The sequence below is a fragment of the Chelon labrosus genome (genome assembly GCF_963514085.1).
Source record: "Chelon labrosus genome assembly, chromosome: 7".
In the NCBI taxonomy this organism is placed as follows: domain Eukaryota; kingdom Metazoa; phylum Chordata; class Actinopteri; order Mugiliformes; family Mugilidae; genus Chelon; species Chelon labrosus.
The window spans coordinates 26,700,850-26,713,722 of NC_140343.1; the positions used below are offsets into that span (position 1 = coordinate 26,700,850).

The 12,873-nt window shown below is 41.8% G+C and overlaps 2 protein-coding genes across 3 annotated transcripts in view; both read right to left on the minus strand.

Annotated features, from left to right (window-relative positions):
• Nucleotides 1-2,301: 2,301 nt before the first annotated feature.
• ndufa7 (NADH:ubiquinone oxidoreductase subunit A7) lies at nucleotides 2,302-4,470 on the minus strand. Its single transcript, XM_084548620.1, has 4 exons — nucleotides 4,212-4,470; nucleotides 3,913-3,962; nucleotides 2,685-2,822; nucleotides 2,302-2,503 (listed from the first exon to the last, which is right to left on the minus strand). Exons 1-4 carry the CDS (start codon nucleotides 4,260-4,262, stop codon nucleotides 2,416-2,418), a joined length of 327 nt encoding a protein of 108 aa, XP_084404746.1. The 5' UTR covers nucleotides 4,263-4,470; the 3' UTR covers nucleotides 2,302-2,415.
• A 1,364-nt stretch (nucleotides 4,471-5,834) lies between these two features.
• The window catches only part of LOC311490866 (microtubule-associated serine/threonine-protein kinase 3-like), a 34,600-nt gene continuing 27,561 nt past the window's right edge, over nucleotides 5,835-12,873 (minus strand). For both annotated transcript variants that reach the window (XM_084548608.1, XM_084548609.1), the window contains 10 exons: nucleotides 12,584-12,706; nucleotides 12,282-12,394; nucleotides 11,854-12,020; nucleotides 11,551-11,672; nucleotides 11,258-11,458; nucleotides 10,829-11,055; nucleotides 10,545-10,667; nucleotides 10,286-10,422; nucleotides 9,866-10,050; nucleotides 5,835-9,670 (listed from right to left, as the gene is read on the minus strand). In XM_084548608.1, coding sequence (XP_084404734.1) covers nucleotides 8,595-9,670; nucleotides 9,866-10,050; nucleotides 10,286-10,422; nucleotides 10,545-10,667; nucleotides 10,829-11,055; nucleotides 11,258-11,458; nucleotides 11,551-11,672; nucleotides 11,854-12,020; nucleotides 12,282-12,394; nucleotides 12,584-12,706 — 2,474 coding nt within the window. In that variant the 3' untranslated portion in view covers nucleotides 5,835-8,594. The remainder of the gene's footprint in view (nucleotides 9,671-9,865; nucleotides 10,051-10,285; nucleotides 10,423-10,544; nucleotides 10,668-10,828; nucleotides 11,056-11,257; nucleotides 11,459-11,550; nucleotides 11,673-11,853; nucleotides 12,021-12,281; nucleotides 12,395-12,583; nucleotides 12,707-12,873) is intronic.

Here is a 12,873-nt window from a genome sequence, read left to right on the forward strand (position 1 = left end):
AGAAAACATTCAAAAAATATTTTATCATACACATGTAATAATTTAAGTAGAGAAATTATTTGGTCATACATTTTTTTGCAATTCATAGTCATTCCCAAGAGCCATTACAGACACAACAATTCAATGCATCACACATTATGTGGTTCAGAGCTACAGCTGCCTGTGAATACACCTGGCCAGTAGGTGGTTTCGTGTGCACATGAAGCTTCGAGAGACGAACCCTTTCTCGAACCAATTGGCTCAAGTGGTTCATCTCACCATCACTAACAATTTGACTTTTTATTCCCTATAATTTGCAAACATGCAATAATGCAGCGTAGAGAAGACGTCAAGTGGCATTGCGCAATTATTTTTTATACAACTTAAATATGCAATATTACGAAACTCAAATTCAAGTTTTTAGCGTTTACCTAAAAGTCAGTGACGTTCTAGCGCTAACATATCTTTCTAACCACCATGACAACCACACGTCCCGCTAAAGGTCACCCAGGGGTGCAGACCACTGCCTTCTGTTTGTCTGGAAGCTCAGGTGAGCTCACGTGGTTTGGCAGCGGCAGCCTGCCTTATATACAGTCTATGGTTGCAGCCCACAAATTATCTAAGGTTACCTCTGTATATTAGGCAGACCCACACACTGCCTGCTTTTAAATCCATCCTTAAAACGTATTTTTATTCTATTTTTTTTTGTTGTTTGTTTTTAGCATTTTAGGAATTGCTTTTTTGTGTGTTTTGTGTTGTGAGTTTTTCTCGTATTTTAATTTTTTTCCCCTCCTCTTTTAGTGTCGACTGTGTATTCATATGTTTTATATATATATATATATATATATATATATATATATATATATATACACATTACATGCTTGGACTACTCTGTACAACACAATGGTCGTCATTCGTTGTTTTTAAATGTGCTTTATGAATAAAATGACACTGACATAATTTTTAGTGTAGATTCTTTGACTTTGTATCGACAGACTTGGACATTCATTCGGTCAAAATATGCAAAATATGTTATAATTCCTTTAGCCTGACTTCCCATAACGTTTCATATTTGTCAGGCAACATTTTAACCGTAAAAACACGAGTGACAGACCAAACCTGCTGTATTTTCCACTGTAAACACACTTCATTCAAAGTGACAAGGGGTGCGCTCGGCTGCAAACTTTCAGTCCGTGCAAACATTTATTCAAAATGTGCGCGCCTACGTGTGGTTCTCACATCCTACCTCGAAGATGAAAGCAGACCAGAGGCGCGATGAGAAGAAATAAACGTCCAAGGTGTCCCATGCTCGATGTCCTCCACGGCGGCGAATGAAACGTGACGCGGAAAGATGACGCAAGAGTCCGCTCTGTCAGTCTCCTCTTTGATAATAGAAGATGTCACAGTGGCGCCTCACCTATTTAGTTCGGTTTGTTGCCAACATTCCCTCCTTAATATGCCTTTGTGAAATGAACCATCTGGCGTGCGTTAAATACGAACTACATTTATTTATATTCATAATTTTAACACAGTGAGACCAGATTAACGGTAAACCTACTCAATACATAAACACGCTACCTTAAACTTCTTTATTTTTATCGGGTTTAATGCTAAATATTCAACATTATATTGAGTGCACGTAACAAACGTATTCTGTAAAAAAAAAAAAAAAAATGCTCACCTTTAAAAGTCTTAATAATGTGGCGGTGTAGCCTACTTAAATGTCTGCACAGTATTTCCAGTCATGTTTGCTGACTTGGCCTCCCTCATACACATTATTAGACACACATGTGCAATCTACTGCAATCCAAAATCTGTGCCATACATTTTAATACTTTGGAGGTTTGTTGATATTGATAAACGAGTGCTGTTGCACTGCTGAGTCAAAAACAAATCATCTGCGTGTATAATGTTAGATTGAAGTCTTGCCTACTAGGGCAAAACAAAACTCGGCTATTTGAATATTAAGAGGTGCAAAACATAGCATGATTGTAAACACAACTTGTGACTGTCTAAAAACAATACCACTACATAGACCTAATAAACCCTCAACCTTCGTCCAACCTTCAACTTTTTGTTTAGCATTTTCTTTAACTTCATAAGAGATTTGGGTGTAGGTGTGTTTAACTACAAGCACATTTCAATTATATGTATGATGCACAACACCCAGAAGGGACTAACTGTGGTATTTGCAGTCTGTCAGTTAATTAAATGCAATGTCCGGCCAGACTGTCTCATGTGTGGAGAAAGAGTTACAAACTATCACCTGTTTCACACTAACAGTGCACAATATGATTAAAATAATGAGCTGGACAACCAGAATGTAAATATACCATATTTTATTCACGCTTTCTATTGTACAGGTACAACCAACGGCCCTTGCAGCTGGCTTGGATAGAGAAGTGATGTTGAAGACGAAGAGGTTTGTCCTGCTGCTCACAGGTACGGCTGGTCTGTGGAGAGTGGTGGCAGTTTATATACACCACCTGGCGTCACTGGCTGCTTTGGGGCTTCAGCAACTTGACTAGAAAGAAATCAAACAAACAAGATTCGCATAAATTAAAGATAAAACATTTCTCTTACTAGGGAGAAACTGACTCTTGTGGTGTCTCATTATTTTATGAAATCTGTACTATCTATGGGAAGGGTCATCAGATAGATGAAGTTCAACATGGTGAAAATTCATTGATTATGAATCAATTTACCTGCCAGCAGTAAGGGCCTTCTGTGATGACATCACCACTGTGGCGGGTACCGACTCCCTGCGTCCATCTCTGGAATAATAGTAATTGTTGGCAAACTTGTGGCTCGGGCCTACTGGGAGTTTGGGTGGTGGCTGTGTCCTGTTGGGAAAAGCATTGTAAACAAACGGTGCATACAGATTTTGCACATTTGCTGGGATATTTAATAACACTAGTGCAGTGCCCGTCGGAAGTATGTATTCCTATAGTGGGAGCCTACAGGTGCTGTGTATGAGGATTAGTGGAAATATTAGAGCGGAGAAAACCTATTTTACCGATATATTTTACATTTCTTATACAAACAACGTCAAACTTAGCAGTGCACATCTTCGTGCCCGTAGCGAGACACCTGCCCAGTTTCAAATCAATCGGGCCAACGGTTCGCGAGATATGCGTGCCACAGACAGACAGACAGACACACAGACGCTTCTTGATTTATAGATAGATAACATGCTAATTAAGTACTGGGAAGCTATCCTGGGTACAAGTAAGCCTTGAAGCAGGATTCATGATGGTACAGTCTTTCAATACAGTGATTAATATACATTTGTCTCTCCTTTCGTTCTCCCAATACAGACTAATCGGCTTCATTAAATCTATACGAGAGAGAAACACTCAAACAAAAACTTTGACTCTTTTGCATTTTTGCAGTTGATGCCTACTTTCTCTATTTTCTGATTCAAACGTAAAATTTTGTACCATTATTTATTATTAATTTAATTTAGTTTACTTTGTTTATGTGTCAACTATTCTAGACGTCTTTAAAAATAGATTTCACCAATATTTAGCTTAATATATTTTGGTATTTTTGTAAATGCCAGGACCTGCCCTAGACTGCACTTATGTTTTGTACTTTTGTGGGACTTAACAAGGTTTGGATAAGATATTAGTTTGAAATATAACAGCAGGACAGTGCTTTTGAGTTTAAAAAACAAATAAACAAACAAACACATCTTGTACAACTGGAGCTTTTGGATATTGTGAATGGTCTGGATACAACTTACATGATGAAATACACTAAAGCAAAACTCATACCTTTTAAAATAACAGAAAACTGAGCGTTGAACCAACTTAAAACAGTGTTTTTCTCCTACAAGAAAAATACCGCCTTGTGTTGTGTCATTATTAAGATGTGCAGGTTTACTTGCAATCAGTATAAACTGTTGCTGACAGTCGTTGCTTTCCGTCTTACCTTTTTGCAATCTCTTCATATCGCAACTGCAGCTTGGCTTGTAGGTCATGCTGAAAATAAATAAAAAACAAAATAAAAAACACAACCGATTATAGCAAATTCCCCAAAACAAACTTGAAATCTCCTTCAAATGTACAGACCGTAACATTAGCTCACAGCTTCCCTGCTAGCTCGATTGGCTAGCCGGGTAAACGTGTCATGTTGGTGAATTTATTAGAGGAAATCGTCCGTAAAGAATTTGTGTCATATTCACAAATTCTGTCACAGTTTAAAAGTCTGACCGTGGTGTTGTTGCTTACCCCGGCTAAAAAATTCCGCAGCCTCTGTATAATTTTTGTAGCTGTAGCCATGTTTGCTGTTGTGAAGGACACGGATCTCCTTCTGTTCTGTTGGTGGGTTCCTCAGCACTTCACTGGCACCTGGAGGTCAGGAGGAGGAACTGCATGAGGATTATAGCCCGATCAGCCACAACGTTAAAACCACTGACAGGAGAATCAGAATCAGAATCAGAATCAGAATCAGCTTTAATGACCAAGTATGTGTGCACATACAGTGACTAACTAAGTGAATAACATTGACCATCTTGTGACAATTCAGTGTTCTGCTGGGAAACTTTTGGACATGTACCACCTACCTAGACCAGACCAGGCATCCCCACCCCATGACACTCCTTGATGGCAGCAGCCATCCCCAGCACACACACACAAACGGTTTAGGAACAACTCAAAAAAACAAAACATGAAGAACAGCACAAGGTGTTGACCTGGCCTCCAAATTCACTGTGGGATGATCCACTGAGTCAACCCTCCCCTCAACCCGTAAGACCCAAAGGCCCCCACTAATAGGGTTGCCAACTGTCCCAAAATTGCAAAATTGTCCCGTATTTAGAAACAAAAATAGGCGTCCCGTTTCAGCTTTGTCCCGTATTACCGTGAGAATCAAAAATAGTGTGTAAAATGTCAATGGAATTAATAAATACCAGGGCGCTTTATATGAAAATTTACAGGAAACTTATTCCCATACCGTCTCCAGGCACTGTTGCTTGCTAAGAAGATACCGGAAGACAAAAAGGCAACAACCTTTCCTCACACTTTCTGTTTGCACTTTTCTTATTGCACTATTACAAGAGGAATGTTCTGCATTCTATTGTTTTATATTAATTTATACAGTTTTAAGTTAATCAGGACAGGTTTCTGTTTAAGAAAGATATTTATTTTATTTTGATCATGTTATTTTGTATTAAAAATAAACAGCTGGAATAGGCTCCCATGTGACCCCTCATAGGACGGGCAGTTACAGAAGATGATGTTTTCCATGCGTTCACTCAAAAATATGCATCTAATTCAATTCAGGTTCGAGTCAAATAGTTGAAAAATTGTTTCACACACACAAAAAAGGGCTGAAGACCCATGTCCATTCTCTGATGAGTAATAACTGTTTCGGAGGCGCAAGGGAGACCTCAACAATATTAAGAAGGTGGTCATGATGTTATGCCTTATCTGTGTATGTACCGTAATACTATTATTTTATTATATTATACAGTATATGTACCTTGTGTGGCATTATTTTCATTTTCACCTGCTCAGTAGCATTCAGGGAAAGAAAAATATCCTCAGATAAATAAATAAATGGTGTTTAATCTTATCTTAGTTAAGCCAAATGTATCAATTAGTAACATTTTTTTGTTTTTAAAACCTTGCCATGTTACTGTAAAGGCGTTTTTAAATTAAAAAAACTTACAAATGACTTAACAAAAATCTAACGCAATGTGTATCTTTTATGTTTTATCTATCTTAATACAAGATTATCTTTTTATTTTCAGACACCTGACCCCTATGAAAAAAAATGCACGACTTAAAATTCTCAATGAGAAACAATCACAGTATTCATAAAAGTCAAACATCAGTGGAGCCCAGCTAAAGAAGAGTCAAAGAGAAATACAAAGTTTATTTGTTGCACAAAAACACACAGTACAGGGCGACACCGCCGGTATACCATGCAGTCAAGTATTACAGCTGTGTGCTTGTGTCATGCAGCATGCACCGAACAGAAGAGTCCACAGGAGAACACATGCACGTGTACAACAGTTTGACCCGCCAGCTGGTTCTTCAAGAGTACATTGAGCACCAGCTGACCTAGTATCTGCAGACCTCTGGTGGCTGCGACTTCAAACTGGTGGAGATGATCAGCAAGGTATGTTTACATTCACAAAAGAGATGAGGTCATTAAAAATAATTCATTAGTCCCTTTTTCATATATATATATATATATATATATATTTTTTTTTTTTACACAGGTGAGTGTAAAGATTGTACACTGACAAATGTGTCTGATGTTAAATTGGCTATTTTGGTTTATCAGACTTGTATCCAAAATATTTTATATTTCATTTCCCACCCTGCTTCTGTGTAAGATACATTTTCATGCAAATATGCACATAAATTGCTCCATTACTAACTTGGTTAAGTGTATATACACTGAAGAAAACCCCTTATTTCAATCAATTAAAGCTTCTCCTTTGTATGACCTCACGAAAACAGGCTACTTAAAGCTGCCACTCTTGCAAATCACTGTACGTGCATGTATATCTCAACAATACTTCTCAGTTTGGTGCTAAATTACTCTTCAAGAACACTTTCTTAAAAACAGATACGCAACGTCTATGAGTCTAATTTTCTTCCATGGTATCAAAGAGGAGAGTTTCATCATTTACAGCCACAGGTTATAAAATGTTTGTACAGTACATAGCATGTTTGTTCATTGTAAACAATTCTGTCAGACTGCAGAAATAACTCAGCCGTTCAGCGATCTGTCCATTCGGTTCACGAACACAACGACAGCATCCTGTAAGGTTGTCATCACGAGATTTTTCAAAAGGAGGAAGAAGGGTTTGAGGAACACATCAACAATTCTGGAGCTTTATAAACAGAGGACATTGCAAAAGCCAGCAACAACCACTGACAAGACAATATCCAACTCTGTAGTGGAAAAAAAATGTAACATACATCCAGTCTGTGTGGATGTGAAATACTGCTCTGAATCCCAACAAACTGTTATAACCCCACACCCCCAAGTCAACATCCCTAAAAACTCTGGTGCAGCAAATTGTCATCATTGTGCATATCACATCCTTCAACTCATCTGGGATTATACACAGCCTCGTTACCAAAATATACATCGAGATTTGTACAATACAAAGACAAAAAAAGACATTTGTTTAAAGAAGCCCTGGGTTTAGATTCACTGTAAATGTATCCCTCTGCTGTTCTCAGTTTAACATTCACATTAAGTTACAAAATTTATGTCAAAATACATAGTGCACTTTTCCCCTTGGATGTAAACATCACTACACAGGAAATTAAGTAGGAGCGGGCCGATCAGGTCTGTCTCATGCTGGTGAAAAAAAAAAGAAGACGAATGCTACGTTTTCTGGAGGGAAAAAAACACAGAAGGGTGCAACGCTTTCAAAATACAATTTTTGCACTGTACATACTGAGCAAAAAAACAACCCCGTGATTCCCTCTGGGCTCTGGAGAAAACCCCACTCTGCCTGCTCAGCGTCGCTTTGAGTCGAAACAAGTCCAGTGCAAAGCCAAACGGTATCAGTGTTCAGATCAGATCTCAGAAAGTAGTAAGCAGGAGACAAAAAACGGAGTACGCAACATCCAGAGCTTCATACTGGTGTTGTTAAGCTCACAATACTACAGATAAAAAGTCACTGTCATCATGAGCTGAAATGACAACATTTCTGTCTTCAAAGATATGGCTTAGAGGACACTGCACTGACATCATGGCACATTAAACCCTCCGAGGCAGCTCTATTGTGTCTCCATAAGAGATTGTATTTGAAGTCACAGCTGGGTTGTGTCTTGCAAAATTACCCTGTACTGACTCGTTGCCACGTGAATGAAAAGCAGTGCTATGACCATGAATTCACACTGCAAGGAACACGGTCCATGTTTTCTTTTTCCTCTCAATATGACTATTCTGAGTTCTGACAGATTTATTTAGGTTTTGGTGACATCTACAATAACCCCCCCCCTTTGAGGATGTGGAGCTCTTAAAGCTCTGGAGCAATGCATTAATAAAACTGTAATGCAGTTAGAAATTGACAAAACCACAGACCCTGGCTAACAAACAGTCAGAAAATAAATCAGTCATGTTGCTCAGTGTGAACCAATGGTCGTTCTTGGCAGCAGCAGCGGTTCTAGAGAAACTGCACTATTCAAATCTTAAAAGAAGGTGGTGGGGTGGGGGGGACGTTACTTCTGATTCTAAAATGACTTCTCCCTCGTTTTGGTCCTGTTATGCCCAGCGTCATCTCTACTACTCAGTACCACAACAGTTTATTTAAAAAATAGACGTTTTTAGAAAAAAAATCCATTCAAAAGACATAAAACCACATTTCATGGATACAAAAATGTTGAGCCTTGGCTGTTCAACCAGTGAGAACTTCCCTCTATCCCAGTTACAGACTCATCGTACTTTACAAATGTAATAAATAAGGTCAAAGAGTCTGTGATGCCTGAAGGCAAATATTCACAATACAAAATTCAAGTAAAATCCTCTCCCACTCTTTGCACCAGACACGTTTGTAAATGACTTTACAAGCTGCAGTTTGTCTGGGTCAGACTGACTTGAAAGAAAAGTTAGGAACATGAAACGGGTGCAGCGTTGACCCGTTACTTTCTCAGGTGCCCTTTTTGCAGGGTTTCCTCTTTGCACTCAGTTTTCTCTGATGCTGGTGCAACTTTAGGACCAGTGTAAGTGGTTTCTGCGGCTTGACTGCAGCTGCTGTCGGCGAGATGACGTCTTGTGTGTTGCTGCTGAGTCGCGCTGTCCTCCAACTCAGGATTCTCATAAGTATCTTCTCCATCTGAACATGGCTCCCACTCGTCCTGCTCTTCGCTCTCCGTTGAGCCCTGCACAGCGATTTGGGGCACCAGTGTGAACCTCCTCACCGCTGGGACTTCCAGCTCCACCTCCTGGCTGCTCTGGGGCCGAGTGAGCACCCAGGCCGTTCTGTGCTGCTGTGCTAGAGGTTGTGTTTGGGCTCCTGGAGCTGTGGTGGTGGTCCCTGTCACAGTGGTGCTGGTTTTCTCCTCTGGCTCGTCAAAGCTCACCTCCTGCACTGCCTCCTGCTTCTTAAAGGAGTCACGGCGCTCTGATAGGTTGAGTTTCCGCATCACAACCAGCTGTTCTGACCGTTCAATCCTTTGACTGCTCAAATAGCTCCCCAGTCTGCCATGGTCTATCCCAATATAAGATGCCCCACAGGCGCCCTCTACCTCAGAGTCACCCAGCAGGTCAGCCTCACCGTAAAATGGCACTTCCAGCGTGTGCCTGCGGGGGGTGTACGACTTCTTGTCAGCATGATAGACTCCAGAAAGCTTCTCAGCTGACTGAACCCTCTTCAGTAAAGGAGATCGAGGCGGCTCGGCACTGCGGGGTCGGACAACATGTCTAACAATCGTGGGGGGTGATAAGGTCTTGCCGTGGTAAGTGTGAAGGGTTTTGGTGAAGCCAGGCAGCGGGGAGGGCGAGCGCTGTGGGGAAAGTGGCTGGTTGGAGGATGAAGAGGAGTTGCAGGCCAGGGGCGAGGGGGGGATGTTACTGGTCGACTTCCGGCGGCCTGCCTTGGTGTACCGCTGTGTGCTGAGTTTGGACCCCAGGCCGTGGAGCGAGCTGGGCCGGATGTGGGCGGCAGGAGAACTGGGAGAGCTGGAGCAGGGAGATGTGCTCTGTGGGGAGTTATTTTCTGGGAAGCAAAGATAAAAAAAAATGTGCAGCATTTTAAAGGTTAACAGCTGGAAAAATATTTAGCCAGACAATTGATTGTATGACATGTGAGTAACACTCATATTGCAACGGCAAAATCTTTACCGACAGTTCTACTGTATTTCACCCATCAGAATCACTTAAGAACATTTATAACCGTGAGGTGATAACTTACCACAGCCCTGATGGTCAGGTGCAGGGCTTCGGCAGGGGGTGGAAGGGCCAGGAGAGAGGCTGTGTGTCGGGGAGCCTGGAAGACTCTCACTGGAGGAAACTGAGTGATGGAGACCTGAGGAGAAGCTGCGACTGCTGTGCATCACTGTGCTCTGCTTGGACAATTTCTTCAAAATGCTCCGTCGCCTGGGAGAGGGCCAAAACAAGATGATGATAGAATTTTGTAATATTTTTTGACACTTCAACATAAACATTTAAAATTATAACCTTACACATGAACAAGTCCCAGTTGAACACTAGAGGGAGACAGAGGACTGACAACATGCACCAGCTACCAGACTCACTAAGTAAACAAAGGATGAGTAACACTGCAGAGCTGCAGCGACTGCAAGAAAGTCAAAGCCAAAACTCGGGTCTTCACCTGTCATAATTGTCCCTCTTCTTGCTCTTCTTGCTGCGACGAGCCATCTTGCCTTTGTGTTTGGTCTTTCGAGCTGGGCCGACTTTGATTGAGGTGTTCTCAAGCGCTATGGTCTGAAGAGCCACCTTGTTGCCGCTCTGCACATTTTATGAGAATTAAAAAAATAAATAAATAAATGTTTCGTGTCAAGATAAAAAATAAAATAACAAGCCACTTAACCACAAATTAACTGAGAAGCTTTCAGATCAGTCTTTTGTACCTTCAGTAGCAGCTCTATCATCTCTGGGTGGACCAGGCCCTGAACGGACTCTCCATTCACGTGGGTGATGAGGTCTCCGGTGCAGAGACCAGCCTGGTGAGCTGGGCTGCCCTCCTCCACACTCTGTTACAACAGTGAAGAGAGGAGATTAGTTGAGCATTACATAACCACCTTTTTATATTGTCCTCCTCTTCTTTGGGATCATCAAAATAAAGCACACACGATATTTGAAACACTCTCAGTTGTGTTTGCGTGTAATTCTTAAGGCTTATTGTTACACCCACCGACACCATGTGATGCACGGTGTACACGTCGCTGTCACCCATGTAAACCCGGATGGCCTGAAGGGTGAAGCCGTATTTCTTCCCTGAGGTGTGGATAATGATCGGTGGCCTCAGGCTGCTGGGGCTGAATGACAGGTCCCGGTTAGGGGATGAGTCACGAGAGGAGGGGTTGGAAGAAAGCGAACGCGGGGAGATAGGACTAGGCTGGAGGCCGCTGGGAGAGTCATCTGAAACAAAAGCAGGACCGTTTTAGTAAATTTTTAAATTGAAATTCAGTATTCATGCAGTTACAGACAAACAAATTCAGAATTGTATTGTATTAAAATTGAAGTGATGGCAGGTTCCTATTCTGTATTTTGGTTCAGTTTAAAAGGTGGCATCTCAAAAGTTTTTGAATTATCTTCTGCCGTCTAAAGTGACCTTCTGTACCTGTAGTGATGATAAGTGACAGAGCTGAGACAGACGCCGACTTGGGGACCTTTCCTCCAGATGGAAGCCTCTGTCTGTCTGGCGTCTCTAGCTGGTTACCAAAGCGGCGAGGCCCCGCTGGCTCTTTGGGCGATGAGTGTTTGCCCCCCGTACTGTTGCTGCGAATCCTTATCCTCCGAAGGTTTGACACCACCACCTCAGCTGCGAACGGCACAGTTTAAAAGGTAAATGACGTGTTAACATGCTCACTGTTAGTGCCTTTGGTGGAGACATCTGTACATCTCGTGATTTACCTTCATCGTCAGTGGACAGGGCGAAGCGGGGCATCGTCTCCAGACTGTGAGTGCTGCTCATCACCAGAGGACTGGTGCTCCGCTCAGACTGGGAGGAGCTGGAGGAGGCGCGAGGTCGAAGGCTACAAACAGTCAGAGACCAGTAGGACATGTAAATCAGCTGGTGCAAGAGTCCAACAGGTCCAATACAGCCAGAAGAGCTCCAAGGCATTGTGAACTTCAAACTTCGAAGTCTTTAAGTAGCATTTTACATTGCAAAAAAAGAGGAGCTGACAACATACGGTGTGATAAATTTTACATTACCTGGCCATGCGTCTAGAATGCTTGTTGTCCACACTGCCATCTGCTATGCACTGGGAGACACTGAGTCCCCCCACGTCCCCGCGGTCCTCCTTCTCCTCACTGTGGCTGCGGTCTGAAGAGAAGCTCAGATTGGACGGCGTTGCCAGATGTTCTGTGCTGCTGTAAACCTTCGAGGACAAAAGGTGAAAATAAAGATTTGTTTAAGAATTGTTCCGGCAGCCTCACAAAAGGTCATCCAACCATGTTACTTCCTCATTCCACAAGGTGCTTAATGTGTGTTGAATACAGAGGTGTCTTAGAAATCAGCAGCCTTATTAATAAGGTAAATAATAATGTGTAGCACAGTAACACTGCCTGGCAACCAATGTCCAAAGTGCTGACCACTTAAACCATCCAGATGTGTCGTCTTCCAACAGAGCAGTCTTTACCTTGCTAAAGCGATGTGACCAGGATGCAAACTGTCTGATTTCCAGGGAAGACTCTTCATCATTCGTTTCCTCATCTTCATCAGATGCCAAATGATGGTAACGTTCAGAACGGGCTGACAAAAAAAGAAAAAAAAAAAGAAAAGACAGTTCAATAGTAATCTCAAACAGAAGATCCAGATAAGACGTAGAATACAGAGGTTTTGTCTGCAACTGCCACTCTTGACTTCTCCCACTCCTTTATATTTTGCTCTAATTCATCTGTGGAGCCTGAAGTCAAGGTGTTACACACAGCTGGAACTTACTGTCAAAGTAGCTGGTGTCATCCTCTGCCTCCAGCTGAGGGATGAACTCAGCCTTCTGTCGGAGGAGTCCGTTCCAGTCCAAACCCAGGAAGAAGGAGTGCTGCTTCACCTCTGAGGCTCCACCTACAACCACACAGTTTTCACAGTCAAAAATAAACTATATTCCTACTTTTATCTCCACTATATTTCCCCATATTTCTTTACTTCTAAATGTTAATTTGACTTACAGGATGTCATTTTTCACTTCAGCTTTTGCATAATCTTGTTAAAGAGATTCGATTTCCTTCTTG